The sequence below is a fragment of the Simochromis diagramma genome, unplaced genomic scaffold (assembly GCF_900408965.1).
Source record: "Simochromis diagramma unplaced genomic scaffold, fSimDia1.1 OVJJ01000344.1, whole genome shotgun sequence".
NCBI lineage: Eukaryota > Metazoa > Chordata > Actinopteri > Cichliformes > Cichlidae > Simochromis > Simochromis diagramma.
Genome location: NW_024387375.1, coordinates 7,989,452 through 8,013,368, shown reverse-complemented (window position 1 = coordinate 8,013,368; position 23,917 = coordinate 7,989,452). Strand labels below are relative to the sequence as shown.

General features: G+C 41.6%; 1 protein-coding gene across 24 annotated transcripts in view; it reads right to left on the bottom strand.

Moving 5' to 3' along the window:
• elna (elastin a) overlaps positions 1-22,165 on the bottom strand; it is a 53,548-nt gene extending 31,383 nt beyond the window's left edge. For 9 of the 24 annotated variants that reach the window (XM_040009027.1, XM_040009018.1, XM_040009024.1 and 6 more), the window contains exons 1-5: positions 21,870-22,163; positions 9,074-9,142; positions 7,335-7,382; positions 6,202-6,282; positions 5,969-5,995 (exon numbers count right to left, since the gene is read on the bottom strand). In XM_040009027.1, the coding sequence (XP_039864961.1) occupies positions 5,969-5,995; positions 6,202-6,282; positions 7,335-7,382; positions 9,074-9,142; positions 21,870-21,945 (301 nt within the window). In that variant the 5' untranslated portion in view covers positions 21,946-22,163. Of the gene's footprint in view, positions 1-5,968; positions 5,996-6,201; positions 6,283-7,334; positions 7,383-9,073; positions 9,143-21,869 lie in introns of all 24 variants that reach the window. The other 15 variants (XM_040009010.1, XM_040009013.1, XM_040009016.1 and 12 more) reach the window with 3 other exon arrangements.
• Positions 22,166-23,917: the final 1,752 nt, after the last annotated feature.

The following is a 23,917-nucleotide window of genomic DNA, read 5'->3' as shown; positions in this document are numbered from 1 at the left end:
CTCTGCAAACACGCATTATTTCAAGCACATCTGTCCAAAAGACCATTATTCCCATGTCTTAATTTACACCATGTTAATTTTCGACTCCACGCATTACACAATATCCACTGAGCCTCTGATGTAATTGTTTATACTAGAGCCATATAGAGCAGAACACGCTATGCTATAGGCTTTCAAGTTGACCTGACATGTCTCCTGCTTCCTTGTTTGTGTGTGAGTGGAGAGGCTCTGCTCTTCTCCTTTTTATCCACTTCTAAAGGAATGTCACAGTTGCTCTGCCAACACTAAGCCCCTGAATATGTCTGAAGAGTATCTCTAACTCAGAGCTCATACCATTGCTCATTTTGTAGCTTGGCACACACACACACACACACTCACAGAATGTACTGTAAAGACATGCAGACAAGGCAGAAACAAACCACAGCCATTAGATCGAGCAGCAAAGCACGGAGTACATGTGCTCGGAGAGAATGAAGTTTTAGGGGAAAAAAAAAAAAAATGCTCATTTGTGATCAGTGGGTTCCATGTGCAGGGAGGTTCAATTGTGCAAATTATGCATGGTGTAAGAAAATCAGTCAACAAATGCAGCCTGTGGCCATGGTATGTAAAGTTGGCCAAGTGCGTTTCCTCTCCCAGATGGTCCACATATGCATCTAACTGCCATTCCACTGAATGCTTTTCTGACAACAGAGGGCCGAGAGGGGAGGCTAGTGCTCAACAGGTCGGCTCAGCTCATAACATGCAAATTAAAACATTGACGATGGATTCCTCGAGTCGGCCTTAAAAGCATTTTCCAAGTTCCTTTGTCGTTATGAAAAAGGCTGCTATCACCGCTCAGCCACGAGAGGCATTTCATTATGACAAACTGTATGGGATACTCTACAAAGGAAAGCAAGCAAAGGAAGATAAACTGTCACTGACGGTGGGAAAGCTGTTTACTAAATAGCACGTTACAAATATGCAGAGGCATTGCTGCATGAACTAATGCGTTAGGATACCTACGAAGCCTCAAGGGCCAAAGCTGAAGTCATTCAGAACCCATTTATCATCCCAGGTTACTCAAGCCCGGCACTGGGCCTGATTGAGAAATCCAAGAGTGACATTTCACAGGGGTGAGATAATTTCTGCGACTCCCATTATTTGAAATTAGGAGCACTTTAATGAATGAGCAAACCTGCACTGGGAGGACAAGACATCAGCACCAGAACACTTTTGCAGTGACTTTTTTAAAAAATGACACATGTTGCGTCACAACATTTTTAAGGCCCTGCATCAGACCTGAGCATAGACGTGAGCTGTGTATGTATCAATCACCCGCCACTCTTTTGATGATGCCGTGTGATGCATGATCCTTTATACCCACCAAGACTGGAATGCATACAGTAAACTTTCCAAACAAATAATCTCCTCTTAATGGCCCTTTAAATTCTTCAAACCCAACCCACAGCAACAGCGCTGTAAATGCTTACTCTTAAACAAATCTACTAAACAGGCCCTCGGCTCTCACAGACTTCACCCTGTCTTCATAAGCTCTTACTAAAACAACAGAAAGAAATTTCTCTATCACTACATAAATAACGCTTTGGCTGTGCAGCCAGATGGACAAGTACAGTTGCACGTTGCCGACCTGCTGGCAAAGGGAGCGTTAGAAGAGGTTGTGAGAAGTATCGTCACGGGACAGTTGCTCAACCAACAAAGCGGAGACGGACAAGATGCATCGGTAGTAACGTTCCCAGGAAAATAACCGTGCAAACAAAATACAAAACTGGCCAGTGAGGGCCTGAGGAGATATTACTAAAGCAGAGAGAAAGTACTTTATAATTGCATGTGGGGAAATACCACAGTTAGAAACAGTGATGTGTGGAACGCCTGACTGATTAGGCACCAATGAAAACTAATAAAGAGCTTCTTATCAAGCTTTAATCCAATATAAATGTAATTCTTGAGATGAATTCGCGAGGACATCAACAACTGGTGACGTAATCCAAGAAAAATTGTTTGGGAGACAACAGGCATTTGCAATGCGAACAAATAAGCCGTGTTGGCTGTGTGCATATTGGGTGGGCTGAGTCCAGTGTGGGGGTGATATCAGAAAGTTTCCGTTGCAGACAGTTTATTTTCCAAGATCTTGAACGCTTGACGCAGAGAGCCGGTGGAGGGCAGATTAAATGGACTAAGAGGAAAGATAGTTGAGTAAGAATAGAGAAAAGTCCATAATTCACATTTTTCATGCATAAACAAGTGTGTCTATTATGTGCTGAAAGGGATGCCGAATGCCTCCAAACCGATGTCAGAATACATATTCGGTATTTGTGTGCGTTTGTGTCGGCGCGCACACATGCGGTCGCTCTCGTAATTGCGCACATATGAAGATGATAAACATATTTACATACAATCATAGTCATGCATATTCACATGCAGATGCTTCCAGTCTCTGACAGCTCAGAGGACAGGTCTGAGCTGCGGTAATGAAAAACACATGTGCTCCAGGAGACTAAACCTCCTCAGAGCTCATCTTCTTTTGGCTAAACACTTTAATCCTCACCTCAATCTATCAGTCTCCTTTCTCTCACAGAGCTCTCTCGGTATGTGTGCTATGCGAATGAATGCGCATATAATTCTCTGCGCGGCGGTGAGAGGTGGTGTACGCGTATGACATATATACGGCATGTCCGCATGAGTTATCGGTCCTTTCCGTTCTCCTTGCTTTAGCCTGTCTCTTGTCTGTCCTCCCCGTGTCCACTGCACGCTTCAATTTCTCTGCCTTTCCTGCTTTTGAAGAAGACAAGTTCACTTGGTGCGTCTTCAAACAATGGCCGCGATATGAACCAGAAGATGAGCAGGAAAAGAAAAGCAGGTGTACTTCTGCTTTTTAAATCCTAGAAAGATTAACTGAAAAAAGAAATTCTGAGTTTTTAGGTGGAAAAAAAAAAGAAGTGCATGTGTTGAAATAACTGTTTTCTTACGAATTACAGGGGCTTTTTTCCCCCCAGTGATGGTATTAAAGTGAATATCTTCATTTATTTCAGATTTTCACAAACAGTCTAAAGTGCTGCGAACACTCAAGCCCACCACCTGCATGTATTTTCTGCAATCAGCAGCCACAACTCTCTGCTGGCCTGCTGCCACGCAGGTCCATATGACTGCCAAAACAACTCAGAGACATGTTTCTGTGTGGACCAAAATGTTACATGTATCTCAAATTTTCCGAGGAGGATTTTTGACTACATTTTCCAATACTTTTCATCATCATGTTTCAGTGGAAGAGCCGCAGAAAAGGCGAGACTCTTTACACTCAGCTGCCAGTTTTTTCCAGTACGCTTATCTATTCATAAACGGCTCTGCAACAAATCCCGCTGCGCCTTCGCAAAGACTTTTTGGAGACTTCAGGTTGTAATGCTGAGTTGTACTACACTGCAGTTGCATCACAAGGTTAAGCCGAACAGTGGGCTTACATTACCAGGCTCACAATATCAATTTCCGTCTTTCTTTCTGGTTGGATGGCAGTTGGCAGAGCTTACTCAGAAACTCAGTGTACTCAGCTGTCCTGAATAGCACAGAGACTGTTCAGCGACAGCTTTCCTAAAAGCTAGTGTTGGACTTTCTTACAAAGAAGTGACACCTGATGCCTACTTGTCTTCTCCTGAGATGTTAATTTCTTCAGATTTGCGACTTGCTGCCAGCCAGCCATTAGTTTTTTCCTTTAGTCGTTGCTATTTGCTCACACATACCTATTTTATAACATTATGAGCCTAGAAACTAATAAAAGCCCGACTGCCACTGATGCTTTCAACAGACAAGCTATACACGAGCAGTATTTCATCCATCTGCTGTATGAGATCTATAGTCTGTTAAATTGCTTACAGATCCCGATGGCTCATATACGTTTTCATTGCTCAAAGGCCGAGGCTCGCTCTTGTCAGCTTCTGACAGCGTTAGAAAATGAAGACAGACAACATGTTGTCTATGATCTTCAGTGTTTATTAATCTTGGAGAGTCCACTGGTAGGCTGAGTGTAAACACATTGCAGCTCTCCCACACAGACACATCTTTTCTCAAGCTAAAACAGACCATTGTAATCGTACAAAGAAATTACACCAACAGCAAGAACAGTAACCTCTATGTTTCTCGTTAACTGCGTTCACGTTGCCTGAAAGTGACAAGAGGCTGGTCGGCGAGAGCCAAGTTTCAGCAATAACGCTACGAGTATTGATTCCACCTTCGCTTGAGGCAGCACAAGAAAAGGGCTCCAACAGCTGTTCATAAGGAGAAAGTTCCTCCTTCCACCTTTCATTGTATTGTCAGAGCTGGATGCTGACAGACTTCACAATTAGTGTAACATTTACAAGGTCTTGCATGAGTTACGCTGCAATTCACTGCAGTCACGCTACTCACATAGCCAGCTGCTGTTCTCCATTACTGCAAAGGCAAGGTGCATATCTGAGGAATGCAATGTCACTGCTTGACTTCATCAGAAGAATGAATGGCAGCTCTTGTTATGTGAGCATGCATCTGAGATTAGCTGACCAGTGTTTGCATTTGTGTGTCCTTAGAAAGACAATCCTGCTCTTAATATTGAAGATTAATGAAAAACTAAAAACATGTCAGTGAATTTTCACGTGATAGTTGCATGTTCTCTCTGCAGCACAAGCCTGCAGACACTGACCAATGGGATGGATTCTACCTGCCGCTGTGTGAGTCTTACTTACAGGTGAACTGTAGATATACATTTGTGTATTAATGGAGGCTTCATGCTTGTAAGGCTTCAGGCAATATTCCTCTGATGGAAAGGAAAGCAGCTCTGATGGAAACCAACATTCAAAGCTTTGTGAACAGCCATGAAGCGGAACATATTACTGCTCCCCTGAGACTTTAAGTCTTCTTTTCCATTTAAAAAAAGCGTCTTAGCTAAACCCCAGTAATGCACTGTGAGTATTTTCCATACAACAAAGATTAGTATGGATTCAGAGCGGAGCACTGATCTAAAACAAACACGAAAGGAGCTTTTTAAAACATTTCTCACTTCCCTTTTTCTCACCAATTTAATTCCTGCCGTGTACATGGTGAGGAAGAGAGGGGTCTTAAATGCACACAAAAGCGCAATATTTCTCCAGTAATGCTCTGCTGCGCCCAGCCAAAGTCAACTTCCACCAAATGCTGGATATTAGGTCATTTTCACAAAAGTGCTTTCCAGCCTCTCTGGTTGGAGGGTGAGGGTGTGGCACTCCAGAGGGACCCCGCTCCATGTGTTATCAGGACTATAGAACCATTGCTTGGTCCCTTATCTTTCTAAACACAGAGAGGTAGGCTGCGATTGTATCAGCGGTGCTTGGGGGAAATTAAATGATGGCTAAATTTACTAGAGCACCAATGCGGTGCAGACTAAAATACAGCAAAGGAAAATATTTATTGTACAGTATCGGAGAGAAGGGCTGTGGTAAATTTCAACACGGAGGTTTCCAGATATTGTGAGGGTCCAGCTTTACAATAACATTAATCAGTGCTCTGGCACCACTGCTTGGCAGGCGTTGATAGCTGTTTGCACTCTGCCAATCATCACTCCTTAATCCTTTTCATGCAGCAGAGGTAGAGAAATCTGTATGTATGATCCCACCCAGTCAGGATTCCCCAGAGAGATGCCAACCCCACCACCACAAAACACCCCAGGGCTGATAAAGACAACCTGCTGACACCCGATCAATAGACTGTCTCTTTAAGGACTGGGTGGGTAAAGGTAATGCAGACCATAGAGTGACTAGATTTCCTTCCTTTCAAGACCGTCCAACATGGTGTAAAATCTCCTTATTATTGCAATACTGCATCATGTGGAAGCAGAGCAAAAATAGTGGGTTCAAAATATTTTGTGAAAGTGTAGATTAGTGTTAGCTCCATGTAAAAAGTCTGTTTTAATATCAGTAAAATGATAGAATAAAAACCACAATAACACTAAAAAAATGTTCCAGCTTACCTGGTTTAGGGGCCTTTCCACCTTGTCCTGTTGAAGTCAAAGCAAACATAATATGCGAGGACTGTGTGATTATCTGATTGTGACATAATTTGTTAAACTGTTTTAACACAAACTGACAGCTATGACTTAAGATGCCGAAATGCTTTGCCTGATTATGTGTAATGACAGCGGCTCCTAAAGGCAGGTGCATTGCTGGTCGACAGCTAAATCAATTAAGCGCAGTTGCTTCATACCTGCTGGCAATCCTGCAATGACCTGGCCACCTGCCCCTGGCACGAATAGGCCTCGGCCTCCACCTCCTCCTGCATAACCTCCTGACAGAAACAGCAGATGATGATAAAAGTGATGACAACATTAATGATAGGCTGATCACGGTCGCACTGCTGTGTTTGTTTCTGTAACGATCTCGTGTGATGTCGTCATTTTGTCCTCATCGTTACCATTTGGAGATGGCTGTTAATTATCACGGTAATCATTGTTAAAGACCACTGCGCGCATATAAGAGAAAACTCATAATGCCTTCCAGCAAACAGGCTTATTAAAAGCGGTCAGCCCTCAAACACATTGTTTTACTGCCTCAGCAATATCCCTTGGATTTAATTAATCTTAGCTTGTGGTGGCGTGATAAGGAAGTCTCACCAGTTGTTTCCCCTTGATCTGGCCGAACCAAATCCGAGCGCTGACAGGGAAATTTGTCTCAAGGACAGCAGTCTGTTTCTTATGGAACTAATGTTACACTGTTGCATGCTTAATGTCGTAAACTTAATGTGCGCATAGCCCTCAAATAGCATTAGCATAAAGTATAGCAAAAAAATGAAAAAGGTGCACAAGGTCAAACTTGTTCAGCAAATGGGAGCTGAAGCCCTGCCAGGGCACTACACAGGGTGTGTAAAGCTGCTGCTAAAATTGTGTGTGTGAGTATCTGCTGCTGATGTGTGAAATGACAATCACCAGACTGAATATCTGTGCCTGCAATGACACTACTTTCTCGATTTATAGAAACTTACATGGAAAATATTTAGGCTGAGCCGAATGAAAGACTCTCTTCAAAGAGCGGCCTAGATGATGCTGAAGCTTATTAAAAATGTATAAATATTAATCAGTAGCTGGAAGACAATGAGTTAAACCAAGTTGAATTCATCATAAAATCGCCTTGATCCATGCACAGCTCCATGAGGCTAAAAAACAATTCTTCCAATATACATATTTGAAGAAGACTTTTATGATATAATTTTGTTTAATTTGTCCACATCACAGACAGAGACATGAATGATAAACCAGATGCAATTCTTGAGAAGTTATTTTTATTTTTTATTTTTTTCGGGGGGGGTGGGGAGTCATAAATCAAAAAATCTCTTCTACTCACCTGCAGCTTTAGCTGGTTTATAGCCCGCAGGGAACCCTCCACCAGCCCCTAGTAAAATAACAGTCATACAACTATTGATTTATGGTTTGCCTACATGTAGTAAGGTAAATCACAGTTTATCATCATGCCAGCTGACTTGTGTCATAAGTTCTGTCACGACACCAGGAGTGTCTTGTGGCATCTTCTGAGGGTTACTACATACTTGCATATAAGTTTTTATATCACGATGAAGCACGGTCACATAAGTCCGCTTGTGAGGTTCAAAATCTATGTTCCTTTTCCAGAAATGACAATGCTGCACATGCATACATTAAGGTATATGCTATAAACCACTGAATGCATGTGCTCATACATTGATTGTATGCAGTCAAGTTTTGCACAGGACTCCGTGCAGTCTGGTGAAAAATCGAGTATGTCCCATGATTCGATAGCTTATAGACCCAACTTAAGCAGCAATAACTTGAAGTAATCATTTTCAGTGTGACTTTATCAGCCCCTCACATCGTTGCAGAGGAATTTTGGCTCACTCTCCTGTACAAGGTTGCTTCAGTTCACTGAGGTTTGCAGGCATTTGTTTATGCGCGGCTCTATTAAGGTTCCACCACAGCATTTCAGTCAGGTTGAGGTCTGGATTTTGACTGGGTCATTGCAGCACCTTAATTTTTTTCTGCTTCAACCATTCTGTTGTAAATTTTTTGGGATCACTGTCCTGTTGCATGACCCAGTTTGAGCTAAGCTTTAACTGTTTGACAGATGGCCCCACATCTGACTCTAGAATACTTTGAGACAGAGGAGTTCAGGGTCGACTCTGTGACTTCAAGGTGCCCAAGTCCTGTGGCTACAAAATAAACCGAAATCATCCCCCCTGCACCACGGTGGTGTGATGTGTTTGACATGCTGTGTTTGGTTTTCAGCAGACACAATGCTGTGCGTTAGGGCCAAGCATTTCTACTTTGGCTCGAAGGAAATTGTTCCTGAAATCTTGTGGTTTGTTCAAATGCAGCTTTGCAAGCCTAAGCCATGCTGTCATGTTTATTTTAGAGAGAAGACGCTTTCTTCAGGCAACTTTTGTAAATGGTCACACTTCCTGATGATCGGTTAATTATATGCATTTGATTAGCAGCACCTGGCTCCTCCTTACCTTATTAATTCTTCTGGAGGCAGTAAGAGTGTGCTTTGACAGGACTGCATGAAGTCATGTGAAAACTTTCTTTTTCACATGAGTGTATATTTTTGAGTACATACAACAAGAGAAAAGGATGATTACATGTCACAAACATGCACATTTTCACCCTTGAAAGACTTTTTGGGTTAAATATTTACTCAGTTTCAGACTTTCCAGTTTATGCTTTTGACAGAAACAGACCCCTTAGGTTTCAGTTATAAATAAGAACGTTAAATCTGTGTGAGCCACTTTCAGTCATTTTAATCGTCAGTGCCAAGACTTAACTATCAACTCAGCTTTGAAGTTTGATGACAAAGCACTGCCAAGTAGAGTGCTATGTTTCTTATATTCTTTTGCACATAATACTGCAAGTGTCTTTATTTTGAGTCAATTGCATGTTCACATTGCAGTGATTCTTATACTACTATTTCTTTTAGTTAAACTTCTGCTCCACGGTAGTTCAATGTACCTCTCATACCTTTTCTAAAGAGAAGCAGACTTTGTTTATAGTGGCTGTGTTCTGGATGTTTTTTTGTTTTTAAATTGTGCAGACACTGGATGGATGCTCTTTTACCTGGAAAGAATCCAGTTCCTGTTCCACCGCCTCCTGGTCCTAACCCAGCACCAGGTGGTAGATACACACCTGGAGCACAGATCAGAAAAAGCAAGAAGTTATCTTCTATCACAAACACATGTGACACTAACTAGAAATATGGGCATGCAGCCATTTTTTTAAAAAAAAAAGCACATTGCTTCTAATAGCATTTCTAAACAAATAGCTCATTTATTGGACAAACACTCTTAAACACTTCCATCATCTGTGACCCATAAAGCAAAAATGGAATCCGTCCTTGGTATACACATCCGCCCCAGGTTGCAGAAATTAAATGAAACGTGCACACAGCCGCTCCAGCCAAATCCACAGTGAAAGGGAAACTATAACTTTGATGAGGAGAAAATTCAAATCGTTTTCATACTGATGAGGTACTGCAGTTGGAAACTTTCTTTCTGAATCCTACGGCACCACTCTGGATACCCACAACCCCCACCTGCATCCCCTAGCCTTATTTTTCGCCTGATTTTTGGCTGCAACTGTGAGTAACTCCTGAGATGGTCGTTCTGGATCCCAGACATGGTGGCCTCATGTGTGCAAGGAACAACAAGAGAAATAAAAAGAAATGGAGACTTAAAAAAAATGACTGCAGTTGTTCTGGGAGGACTAACAGCTAAATCCAACGGGACCGGTGAGCTAAAGCCAAAATTACAAGTAATATTTTTTGAGGGGAAAACCTGGTTTATATCACAAAAACACAATGTAAATGAGAGAATGTGGCTGTAAGACCACTATGTTTAATGGCTCTTACATGTGTTGGAAGGCAATTTAATTTAAAACACATGTCAAAGGCGCTCATGTGTTTATTAGAGAATACACTTTGAAAACTGGGCTTTCGGTTCCGTCCACTGGGTGAGGCCATTAGAAGAGGAACATTACAAGGTATTGCTGTCCAAGCTGGATGAATCGAAGTTCATCACACATGGCACAAAAAAACAAAACCCAAAAACCCAGCCCATGCATTTTATCGAGTACGCCAGATTGAAGAAAGCGCTAACAACCTGTGATATATTTTTGATTTGTGCAACTGTATTATCAGTTTTGCAGCTGAGGCTAATAAAGCAGTGCTAATCAGTGGGGGGAACTAGTGAAGTGCAAAGTCCTAGAGGATGAAGCAGGAACCACCTGGACTGGAAGAAGAAGATATTTTTTAACACACAGCTGGATTATTAAATTACAAGTAAATTATGTATGAAAATCTTTAATTTAAATGTACTGACACAGCTGTAAGTGGTTTGCAGTGAAGCTATGGACAATAGTGTCACACTCATTCAGATAGTTTGCAACTGTGCTGATAGTTAAGGGATAAACACGATTTTTTATGATGAAGAGATAAAATGTTGTGTTGGGCAAAAAGTAATGCGTCAAGAAAGGTCTTATAACCCCTGTGGTTGTCTGCAGTGTAGGACAAATGATAGGGTGTCTCTTAACTTATCCTCGCTGGAAGGATCAGAGTGCTGGACTGATCACATTTCTGGAGGTTTGGCCTTGCAGACTGAAACAAAAAAGTGCTTTGTATTAATTTGAAATGCAGTGCACATGTTTGTCTGTCTCTATTAGTTTGCCCATGCCCGTGGCTCCATGGCATAGAGCTCAAGTGCAAGGCACTACACAGTGGACGCACAGTTATTGTTCTCAATCTTGCGCCTTCATTTAGCAATCAAAAGGAGGATTTCCTGTGCTGGCATTGTAAGTGAGGCAGGACGGACTGCGGGTCTGCTCCAGTTTTCCTCCTGCTTAGAATCCAGTCGTGCTACTGTACCACATCCACAGAGTGCACCGGGTTCACCAAGACCGTGCATCCAAATAAGGCACAAACTGACCTCTGCCAAGTGCCCTGACCTACGTCAATAAATTTGAAGATTTCTTCACGATTTTCTTAATCATCACCATCATCATGTGCTTATGTTCCTCATGAACTCAGCCAGGTCATTGGAATGTGTTGGAATGTGTGTGGAGGACAAGACTGACTCGGAGAGCAAGCAGGATTTAGACTGTACAGTCAAGTTTGCTGGGTGTTTGTGACGTGCATGGTGTTGAGAAAAGAAGACTGGTGGCCCCGCAAAAGCCCCTCTCCCCCCCTTTTTTTAGAGTAAAAGCTAAAAGGTAATCATAACAAATATAATTTTATGTGTAGAAACCTTCTTGGTACAGGTTATCTCCACTGGAACAGAAGAAGTTGTGACAACTTCGGATAAATAAGAAGGGGAAAAGAAAATATTAATAAATTACTGGCTGCTGTGTAGGGAGAAATAAGCTTTCTTGGTATCAGTTAAATGTTAGTGACTGTTACAACCTAAATAGGGTGCACAGACTGTATTTTTTTCTGTAGAGTGCTCTGTGCATATTAAGAGGGTGATGATGTACATGCACTCACAGGAACCCTGGCAGCAATTTTGACTTGTCACCAGTTTCACTTTGGACTTGAATGTGGTCCAGCTGTGGGACTCTTAGTCAATGGTTTGTCAGTAAGCTAGTCATCAACAAAGTACAAAGTTCATTATCTGGGGACGAGATCCTGAGACTTCCTGTGGTATTTTGCATGCTAATCACAGAAGACGATGTTAAGATTAAAGCACAAAGTTCTAGTTTTCTCTTCATAAAGGAAGATGGAGCTTGCCTCACTGTGGTTCACCACATTAAATAATAAAGCATGCCAGCAGGAATAGCTATTGCTGCGTCACTTTTGAGTGAAACATAAAGGAGCAACATTTAGAGCAATCACTCCATCCCACCACAAAGGCAAAGACATAATAATTCGCCACTTTCACCTAACATGGTGTCTAAGGGCCTGCCAGATATGAATCACCCTTACGCCACATTTTGGAGGCAGGGGGACCGAAGACACGTAATGAAACCTGTCAAGAGATGTCAAGAAAGTTTTTGATGTGGTGTAGCCAGTAAACTAGGCGACTCTGAGCTACACTTCAGTGGTTAACTTTGCAAAAAATAAAGACAGAGAAGGAAAAGAAGTCACTTTTGTACTGTCTGTAACCCTCAGGATAATTGCAAACATCCAAACCTCACATCCAAATCTACACAGACTGATCAGTCATAACATAAAACACAGCCTATTATCCTTATTTTCACCTCCATCATTTGATTCTTGGACTGTACGAGAGGATTTTTTTTCATCATTTACACAATAATTCCTATCCTGAGGTTTTGGTGCACACAGCTTATCCACTGTCTGAAATAAGCTGTTTTTTTTTTTTAGCACTTTAAGCAAACATTCTTCTGATTGGCTGCCTCTGATTAACAAAAGCGCAAGCGGGACTACTGTGTGAGATAGACCTCAAGCATAGTTTAGTCTGTCTGTGTAGGTTCTTAGTCATTCAAGTCATAGTAGTCTATGGAGTTTAGAAAGAAAGTGACTGGACTTCTTTAATTTTCGTGATGATGTTTCACCTCTTTATGGAAGCCCGTTTCCACCACAAAGAAAAAAAAGGATCCATAACTCGAAATTTTGAGAAATAGACTTATTAACTCGAAAGTTTGTCTTATTAACTCAAAATTTTGGAAAAGTAGCTTGAAATGTTGACTCACTTTTCTCAAAATTTTGATTTAATAATTCGAAATTTCGAGTTATTAAATCGAAATTCAGTAATCTACATGAATTACGTAATTTCTTTGTTACCCGGAAGATGAAGCCCTCAGCTACAAATGCTACAGCTAAGGTACAAGTATTACAGCCAGTCATGAATGCACAAAGTGTGGCTTCACAAATGACGAAATCCTTGTGTTATTAGCTGAATCACATGGTCTTACTATCAGCAAACGTACTCTCGATCCGGCTTTGAGTGCGCATTCCACGTAGCTTACTGATGGGCAGAGCTTACTCGAAATTTCAAGTTAATTTTCTCAAAATTTCAAGTTGATAAGTTGAAATTTCGAGTTATGGATAGGGATGGGTATCGAAACCCGGTTCTTGTTGAGAACCGGTTCCCACTGTTTCAATTCCTTGGAGTTGTTTGCCATTTTTGCAAACGATTCCCTTATCGATTCCAGTCGCCCCGAATGACGTCACCACGTTGCGGAGCGTCATTTACCTGGCAGGAAACATGGCGGCTCAAACGCTCAAAAGTTTGGTTATACTTTACGAGAACAGATGACAACAGGGCAACTTGCAATACTTGCAAAGTAGATATTTTCATTTAAGGGAGGAAACACTACGAATATGCAAAAGCATTTGCTCACAAAACACACGATAACCTTAAATAAATGTCGTGTTTTTAATTCTGCTCCGGACTCATGAATCTCAACCCAGCAGCAGCGGTAACGTTTGCACGTCCTCTCCCGTTAATGCGGCAGGTAAATAATCAACTAACAGTGCATATTATGTTAGCGCGATCTGCCTTATTACAAAACCTGCCATTACTGTGCATTTAGGTGACCATGATGAGACAGACAGAGTCTGGCTGGCTCAGATGCTGGCAGTTCTCGCTGTAGTCTACCGGTAGCGTCTCCTTTCAGGCCAGGATAGACGAATGTCACAGAGCAGTGACTAAGCTTATGGTAAAAGGCTTGCACCCATTTGCCACAGCAGATGCCCCCGATTTTCGGTAAGTGAATGTGTTTAATTGTAGGCAGGGACATTACTGGATATTCTTGTGTAATTGCTACAGAATAATTTATGTTATACTTTGTTATTGCTACAGAAGAATATTTATTTTATTATTTTACATTTACAATTTTTTTCCTGGGGACCCTGTGACACCCCATTGAAGAGCCATAGGCTGTGGATCTCTTAAGATCTCACTGCTGGGTTTGTAAGGCCATGTTACTCCTAAATTTCTATCTTGTTCAAAGAGAAGATATAAAACAAAGTTCTAAGCTAATCGACCTTAGTGTTCTCCTTTTTAAAAAAGAATCAATAAAGAATCGAATCGTTAAACAGAATCGAAAATGGAATCGGAATCGTGAAAATCTTATCAATACCCATCCCTAGTTATGGATACTTTTTTTTTTTTTTTAGTGGCGGAAATGGGCTTCCATACCTCTCAGCTAAGAGGCTTCTTCAGTTCTAAAACCAAATGGTGGATAGTCCCAGGTATTTAAACCCTAGTGGGGATTGTCACTTTCCTAATGGGGAAAAGAGGGTTTTTCACCAAACCCACATACACTCCTGTGCAATCCTCCAAGAGCTTCTCTGTGCATCGCTGGAGGAGTATGCTTCTGCTGATTGCTGTTCGGCTAACACTGGGGCCAGAACAGGGAAAAGAGCGACAAGAGAACTGGGAAAAAGCTTCAAAGATCTAAAAATTCACCACGGAAAAAAAACAATGGCTGCAGTGACCTCCAGTTTGCATGTCAACGTATCCCTGTGGAAGATACTGAACCTCATGTTGCTAGCCGATGCATCCACCAGAGCTTAGAAAAACAAGTAGATGTAAAAAAAAAAAGTGCTTGTATGAATGAGTGGAGTTCTCTGCAGCTCTGCCAGTCTAACAAAATGCTCACTAGGTTAATTGCTGATTCTACATTGGCCGTACTGTAGGTGTTGATGTCAGAGTGAGCGTGTGTCTTTGTGTTAGGCCTGTGTCAAATAAAGGACCTGATCTGAGGTTACCTAGCCTCTGGACCTATGACAGCATGAATAGGCTACAGCTAACTCATCACTCCTAGCTAAGGGAAAAACAGCTAATAAAAAAAAGTTTTTGGATAATCAAATTGTGGAGTGGTCCCTCTTGCTGCCAAAACAACACCCAGTCAGCATCATAGACAGGGGAGACAGGGGATCCATAGGGCTATCCTGCGCTCCCTGACACTGGGATATAGATTGTGGTGTGGGGCCTTTCTGGGTCCAGCTTTTTCTGATGTTTCTCACAGATGCTCAATTGGAAAGGGATTTGGAAGTTTGGAGGCCAGGTCAATGCAAGGACCTAAGATTCCCCAGCAGATCATTGTACTGCAGCAAAATGCTCAACATTATTCACTTTAGCTACAGGGACCCCTGTGAGTAGCTTAACACACAGTTCTAGACTGTGTTGGTGCATTTATGTATCCCATTACAACATGTAGTGTTCCTCACCCTGTCATGTATTCTTTTATTTTAGTGATTGGCAACATTTCCTAGACTCCCTAAGAGGGGGACACGTTTCTTACAAAGGTGTCAGAAGTGTCATTAGTCAGATTTTTATTACTTTTTAAAATAGCCACTGTTTTATAAGACAGTTTCTTATCGGTAGCTCAAGGCGCACCACTTATTTAAAATGTTTGCTTCCAGTCTTATATAAATCACAGCCAAGTTGCAGCTGTGTGGAAAAGCTCAACCTCACATTATTTATATTTTTACATTATGCAAGGAAAATAATACTTTCTAAATTTGTGTATCAGCAATGAGGGTTGCTTCAAGCGTGAAAATCTTGTCAACACTTGACATTCAAACTCTGACGAGAGTTGATTATTTCGTTTCCAGGGAATTTGCATTTGCATTTACGGAGAACAAAGAGGACAATCTGTGAAAAGCCTGAAGGCTTAGATAGAAATCATTTTCACACGCGTCCACATATGTGGACGTGGTGTTTTGGGTTTGCCTAATTCCCTTGTTTTGAGTTTCATTAAAATGACGTAGTTCACTAGACACAAGCTAACAAGTGGAAAGGCCCACATCCAGATATGTTTAGCTTTGCCTAATGTCATGTTTTGAGTGTCAGCCTGGAAATTAAAAAGTGACATGTTTATCAGCTGTTCAGCTGGCAAGATAATTTATCTGATGTATTGCCTGAGCATCAAAACTGGCAGCAAAGCCTTCCATTGTAATTCATGAATTTATCACATATTATAGCCTAAGTGGAAAATGTACACTGGCTTACACACTTGATTTTTATGAGGATATGGGTTACTGGGCCCAAAAATAATGACTGGCTCGTAGTGAAGGTAGGAAATTGTAAGTCAGATCTTGTTTTGTTACTAAATCAAACCAAAGCCAATGACAGTTTTTTCCATAGTACCACCCAAGTTAATGGCAGTTTTTACAATTGCTCTTTGAAAGATCTTAGTCTTACTTCATTTACAACAAGCTGGGTGAGTAATGTGACATTTCCCTGACCCTGTGCTGTGGCTGTTTAATAATTTGTCTTTGGAGTTGATTGAGCAATTTGCCTAACTTGTGCATGAAAAACACGCTTACGTGTGTGAGTACACGCACGCACGCACGCACGCACGCACGCACACACGTGACCTCGTAAACAGTTAATGAAGGCATTCCCTTTGTAAAAGGCTTACAGAGCCATTACCATTGTGTTCACAGTGCATAGTTTGTGAAGTATTGGCAGATCTGGACAGTGTTTACATCACATTTACACGATTCTGTGCCTGTATTTCTATCGCTTTAGATAAAATTTCAAAATGTTTTGGCAAACTAGCAGCTGTTTGCTGTATTCACATCATATATCCAAAACCGCTGTCCCAGAAGAGGAGGTTTGGTTCTCTCTTTATGGAAAGCTCTCGTAGCGCAACCCAAGGAGCACTGCAGTGAAGCAAACACTGCGGTTCCTGGCACTCTTACATCTCCTGTTATCAGACACATGACAGCTGGCCAATCAGTCAGTCATTCCACTATTTTTGCACTATTTTCCAAAGCATGTTGGAAAAATGTGAGAAGCAGTTCAGAAAATGAAATTTTTCAAAGTTAAAATCTATGTTAGTCTCACCCCCAACTGATTTCAACTTCCCTTTCTACGGTTTCCCATCTTGTTTCAGTGACTGAAGCGAAACATAAGCATGTGGTGAGCAGAATTTTAACAACTCACAAGACCAGATTTCAGTCCTGTCAGGGTTCACCTTCTGGTGGCTCTAGTGAAGCTTTCTACTGGAAGCTGACAGGGTATCATTACAAGATTAGGAAAGTCATGCCTTTAAAACCAAACATGGGTTTGGAGCAGCTGCTGTGGGCTCTCCTGTGTGAGGATTGCAAACGTGAGCATTACGGAGGAAACTGGGCCGTGGTTGGAGATAACCATCAACCATGTGAAATCACTACAAGCTAATGGAACAAGTTGTTCATGTTATGACTCCCCTCCAAAATCTGATTTATGTGATTGTTGGTTCCACTGGTTGATACAGAGTTACAAATGAAATGTTAAAAGGACCATAAATGACTAAAATCATTATTCACTGTTTGCAATGTTCTAAAATGTGTCCCCTGCATTTCTTTTGACTTGGTAAAAACCAAGTTAACTGATGGGACACCTGAACATAACACCACTGTGAATTGTACCGACTAAAATATAGTTTAAGATATGAAAAAGTTTTGTTTCTCAAAATGTGTTGTGCTTTGCAAAGAAATCCCCTATAAAGTAATGAAAAGGAGGGTTTTCACAGGACCCACAGCCGCATTTCAGTCATGTTTAGGCATAGACTTTGGCTCATTGCAACACTTTTGTTTCCATTCTTTTGTGCTTGGGATCACTGTCCTGTTGCATGGTCAATTGGAGATTAAGTATCGGAATTTCAGGAGCGGGACCACGCCTCCAAACATGCTCCTTCCAGTTCTCATCTATATAGGTTCTCCCAGTTCTACAAGCTGTTCATTCTCGTTTACGTGCCCCACCCTCCCTTACCTTTTCAATTCTTTAACTTCTTCACTTCTATTTAGTACATGGGGATCTGCCAGGCCCAGGAGCAGCAGCCAGTCCCCTTCGAGCCTTTCCCCAAACTGCAGCTCAATTCATGTCCAAGCATTCACCTTTACATACTAAAATGCTGTCAAACTTAAAATCAGGACGTGGGTCCAGCTAGTGAAATAACGGGTTTTAGCTGTCGGACAGACGGCCTGACATTTGACTCTAGAATATTTTGTTGTACAGAGGAGTTCATGGTCGACTCAGTGACTGCAAGGTGCCCAGGCTCAGTAGTTGCAACACAAGCTAAAATCATCGTCTTTCCACCAGGACTGTGATTTTTGTTCTGATAGCTGTGTTTGGGTTTTACCAAACGTGGTGCCATGCATTATGGTTTGCAGACCTGTAAACCTAAGCTGTTCAGGTCTGAAACTTTAACATTGAATGTACTAACTGAGGCATGTACAGTCTGAGATATTGCTCTTGGGTTTGTTGCAGTCTCTCTGAGGATTGCACAGGCTGTCCTTGGTGTTAACTTGCTGGAACTGATCACAATGCTGGAAGATGGCATTGTGTTAACACACACACCTGAATGCTTCAGACCAGCAAACTGAAAAAACTTCTGCTTTTATAGACATGCTCACATTTGCTGCTGATCAGTTAATAAAGTGCATTTGATTACCCCCCCCCCCCCCAAAAAAAAAAAAAAATCAATCACAACACAGGATACATTGTTTCACCGCAGAGGACTTTGATTAACCTCATGTGATGCATTTAATTAAAATTATAGTTTATTTCCATTTTTCTCATCAGCTCATCCTCTTTCGTGTCTTTTTAAATAAAAAATAGTGCTGTCGTGGTGTTTGTTGTAAACCTAAAAGAAGAAGTTGGACATCAGCCGTGGTGGCCGAACATGAAAAAATTCCTGACTGGAGCCACTTCAGATTGCTGGCCCGGTAAGATTGCACCTACCAGCTCGCAGCCTGGTGAGGGCTGCTTGCATAGTGGCTGGAATGAATCATCGGAGATAATGTGGCTCTTTGTTGAACACTTGGCACTCCTCGATTGCAGACCAAACATCTGACTGGAAGATGCTCAGACTGACATTTACACACAAAGAGTAAGAGCTAAACAAATTATTGATATGTTTTTGTAGCAGTGGTGAGAAGTGACTACTATCCAAAATCTGTAGGCATTTAAATCGTAACACATTGGGTTTGCAAAGCAGTGAGTCAGAGAAAGAATTGGTTTCCATTAAACTGTGTGCTGGGTTTATAAAGTCAAGACTGGTAGTGAAAAAAAAGAAGTGCAAGAACTAAGAGGTTGTTCCCTGGATATTAGCAGTGCATTATTCTTCAAATTACATAATGCGTATTAAAACAACTCATCCATCCCTAACCTCTGCTCCGATTTGTGTAACCTTCTTAACAGTAGTTATGATAAAAGGAAAAAAAAAGAAAGAGCGATAGGAAAGCCAACATGTTAGTAATCGCTCCTGGCTTTGTGCTTTGATGCAGAGAGTGACTTTGCAAAACCTCTTTGATGTAAAACATGGATGGAATTGTACAATTCCCTAACACTTTCTCAGGAAATGCGCCAGAGTGGGACATGTATACATGGAATAAAAGTTCTTTCACAATAACAAACCAATCAGTGCTTGTAACTAAACAGCTTCTATCCAAATGTGTACTGAATGAAGTCACCTTGCTGGAAATTACACCAAACCGCTCAACGTCAACAAATTAAAATGCTTGTGTGGCTCCAGCTAGAGAGAAGCAGAAGAAGAACCTTGTTGGAAAAATCTCCCCCCCGCCACCAAAAAAACCTGCATCTTGTTCAGACGGTACTTCAAATAGACTGCTTCAGTAGTTGCAGAGTAGAGCTGTTGAGCGCTGGGAGCACCTATATGTCACATTAATCCAGTATACTGTGGTTGGCAACCCGCCCCACCAAAGGAGGGATTAAAGCCAAAGAAGTGTTCACAGCACATGCTACCAATAAAGTAGTGCATCGAGTTTAGGTACCCACCAGTAACTCTCAGGTACTGCTGCATGTCAACACTGGTGTTTTGGCTTTTGCATGGCAGTCCACTCTGCAATGCATTTAAGTTCACCTAGAGCCAGGCGACTGGCACCGATTAATGTATTATATTCCTCGAGGCTGATCATGACTAATGCCAAATGAGTGGAACTGGCTTCCAGCAGCACTAAAGAAAAAAAAAATCCCAAACTCCTGAATTCTTTGGACACTTTGAAGGAAGAAAACTGCTTTTTCCCCCCCTTTTTATCAGAGCTCAGAGCCAAGTCCTGCCAATCAGAGTTGTGCCATTAACTCTGTCCTTGTTTGTCCTTGAAGCCAAGCTGAAAACGTGGCACAGGCCAGTTAAATTGTTTTATGGTCTGTGTGAATGCAACATATGGACTGAGGTACTTGAGATACTTAAAACCATAGCTAGTGTTCTATAGGACGCATTGTTTAAAAAGCTTCAAGTTGGTCCGCCTCTTTCATCACATGAGGGAGATCCAAACAAACAAACTATAGTAACTGTATATTTCCTCCAGTACCATTTCTCATTTACATTTGTTGACTGAAGTTATTCAGAGAGGGTTGTCAGTCCACCATAATTCAAAGCGTGAATTTGTCAGGCACAAGAGGCATTTTCTGGGCAGAACCGTTAAATGGGTGGATTGGGTGTTAATGAGGTTCGTGTTACTCACAGATAATTTACCCTTGGACTGTGCCCAGAAGGTTTTTTCAGGTTAGAGTGCACAGACACAGATGGAACTAGTTTGAGCACCACAGAAATGTTTGAAATGGATAGATTCAACACTCATCTTGAGATCAAAGTTGCGCTGCTAAGCCAATATTGATATTTGCTGGCTCCTTTACCTGCTATATATTTTTCATGAAAGTACCTCAAAATCTCCATAGAAATGCGCCTGGCACCGAAAAGACATGATGGATGTGCCATGAGGCAGAACGGATAAAGAAATTCTACAATCAGATGAAGACAGCTAGAAAAAGTGAGACTTTACATGGACAAAATATTTATTTTAGGACTCTAACAGCAAAGCCATAATGCACCTAAAAGTACACTTGGACACTGGGAGATAAGGAATATAAACAGCTGTAACTTTTAAGCAAATAAATACAACAACAAATGGACTACAGCATACCCAGTCCCAGATGCTTGACGTGTTTTCCAGTTGGGGACTGAATAACTCAGAATCTCAGCCAAATCCCAGACTAAGAAGCAATCAAAGCAATGCAGGCAGAGGAGAGAAAGCAAACTCACTAGCTGAATGATAGTGGGAGGCAAACTCTCTCCCTTTCAGTCTGAAACTGATAAGTCTCAACGACAAACTGCACTTGAAACTAGCTCCTCGGTTCTGTACACACATGCTACAAGAGCTGCGGAAAGCTTTTAGAGTCACTCTCACATTCACTCTGTCCAACGCAGGAGTTCATCAGGAGTGAATCAGAAGTATGTGTTTTTTCCTGAGTAGAAAGAAGAGCCAGCTGGAGCCTCCTCTTACATTTTTTGGATTGGATCTGCAGCCATATAAACATAAGCACGCATATGGATAGGTGTGCACACAGGAGCCAGTTCAAGTGTTTGAAATGCACTAAAACACATGCATGTGAAACGAGTTCGGAGACTTGAGGGGCGTCTTGTTATGGTTTACTTTTAGATTGCACAATAATAATGATGCAATAGGGGAGTGCAATCATTAAGATAAATATGTGGCTTTTAAAACGTAATATTTAAATGCATGGGACAGAAGTGTGAAGTCATAGACAGCATGTACGTGCACACTTTTTGCGAACATGAAACATAAAATAAGAACTCTTTTCTATATAGATTGTATTGTGGGAATTAATAAAAATCAAATGAGCAGCAGTCATCAATAAATTAGCAAACCAAGCATACTAAGCAATATAATGCAGAGCTCTTTTTAAATTAACATTTTTATTTTGCAAAAGTTTAACATCTGATGCAAACAATATCAATTTTAGTTATTATATAAAGCCTTTATATGTACTTCTTGCTGCCTTGTGGCTAATAAGCATCAGCAGACATTTTGATGACTGAGGATTTTAAGTTTAGGAACAAAACTTTTTTGCACCTGTTCTAAACCTTTGATTGATGCAGCAATAATTATGACTCCATTCACCTGCGGTTATGCACTTACCTCCTTGAAGAGAGGGTTGAATCAGTGCTAAGAGGAAGAGTCCACAGAAGAGCAACAGAATGTTTCTGTTAGCCATCTCGCTCCAAAATGCACCACCCCTCTCCCGATCAGCTGGTTTTATTCTCTTCTGGCTAATTACCACTAGCCCCGAAGTCTCAAAGAGTGATGAAAAAAAAAGAAGCAGGGGGAGGGTGAAAAAAGGGAAAAGCTCAACGTAATTATGAGAGGGCAAACACTCTGGTTCAGTGGATCACTTTGCTTTATTTCCTCGTCTATGTCTGGTGTTGCTGTTTTTATTCTGGTCACTCCTGCCAGCAGCACAGACGCTCCTGCCAGCAAGGAGAGGGAGAGAGAGAGCGAGAGACATACAGACAGATACAGAGAGGGAGAGGGAGCAAAAAAGACCCCCATCCAGAAGGAATTGAATTGACTGCCAAGCATTTGCACGGATACAGAGCATACTTATTTGTTACAGACTGAGGAAGAGCAAACAACAAACCCAGATAATTACCTGCGCTCTGTGGCTTTAATTTTCAGCTTGTTGCTTTTCAACACTTGCAGTGCCACGATCTTGCAACTCTTTTAACCAAGCAATCACAAAAACCTGAGGATAGAGGGTGAAAAGAAACACAGCAAGAGTCAGCATCTTTCCACCAAATATAAGAGCCACATATTAAAAACGTCCCTGGTTCCAAAAACAGCTGGGGAAACTGAAACATGCTGTGCCCGGCAACCCGCGATGCAAAAGGCAGGAATCGTCACTCAAAGATGACACCGTGTGAAGAAGTCAAGGATGATGTTTCTTAGGAACTAATTGATGTCTCAGAAAGTTCATGAGGACCTCAGTCAATGTCAGGCTTCCGGGTTGATGTAATTGTGCTCCTTAAATAGTGAAGTTTTTATTTGTGCCCCTGATAACTTTGGTCGGTTTACATTTGATCAGCTGTTCAACCTAAATAAGTTGGTTGTCTTCTACGATCCTGTTTTTAAACATTTTATTGCCTGAGCAAACCATCCCTGGATCAAATTCAGTTCAGTTTGGTTTGATCTATATAGACATACAATGACTGTCTCGCCACTCTCGCCATTTCATTTGAGCAAGCAAATGGCGAGAGTGGGAAGGAAAAACTCCCTTTTAACTGGAAGAAACTCTCTCAGGAAAGGGGATCCACCTGTTGGTCAGAGAGGATGGGGGGAAGACAGGAGAAAAGACACACTTTGGAAGAGAGCCCGAGATAAATAATAACTAATGATTAACTGCAAAGTGGTGTGTAAACGCATAGAAAAAGAAAAAGGAGAAGAAGAAATGTTCAGTGCATCATGAGAAGCCACCAGCAGCCTAGGCCTATTGCAGTGTAACTAAGGGAGGATACAGGGTCACCCAATCCAACACTAACTTGATCTTTTGTGAAAAAGGAAAAGGATCACCCTACACTCTACAAAAGGTCCAGAAGGCTGCTACAAGGCTTCTTATTAGCTCATGTGACAAAGTTTAAGGCTTAGTTCAAGATTTTGGTGATCACTTCCTGAACTCAGCATGGTGGCACCGTAGTTAGCACTGTTCTCTCACAGCAAAAAAGATGGTGGGTTTGAATCCACCATCTGACCAGCGCTTTTCTGTGAGGAGTTTGCATGTTTTCCCCATGTTTGTGTGGGTTCTCCCTGTGTACTAACCTTTCTCAAATAGTTCAAAAACATGCAGTTAGTGTTGTTAGGTTAACTGGTGATTCTAAATTGCTCATAGGTGTGAGTGGTTATTTGATTCTCTGTTTTAGCCCCGTGACCAACTGATGGGCTCTCCAGGGTGCACCCTGCCTCTCGCCCTATGGCAGTGGGGACAGGCTCCAGTCTCCCTGTGACCCTGAATTGGATAAGTGGAAGAAAATGGATTGATAGATGGACTCTCTGTACTCTTCACAGTCAATGTTCTGTGTCAGTGAGCTTTATAATCCTTATGTAACTTGCCAGACTTTGAGGTCTACTGACCAAAGTGTCCTCAGTCCAGGCTGAGAAATGGTGCTTTTGAGGCTGTGGCTCCAAGGTGTTGT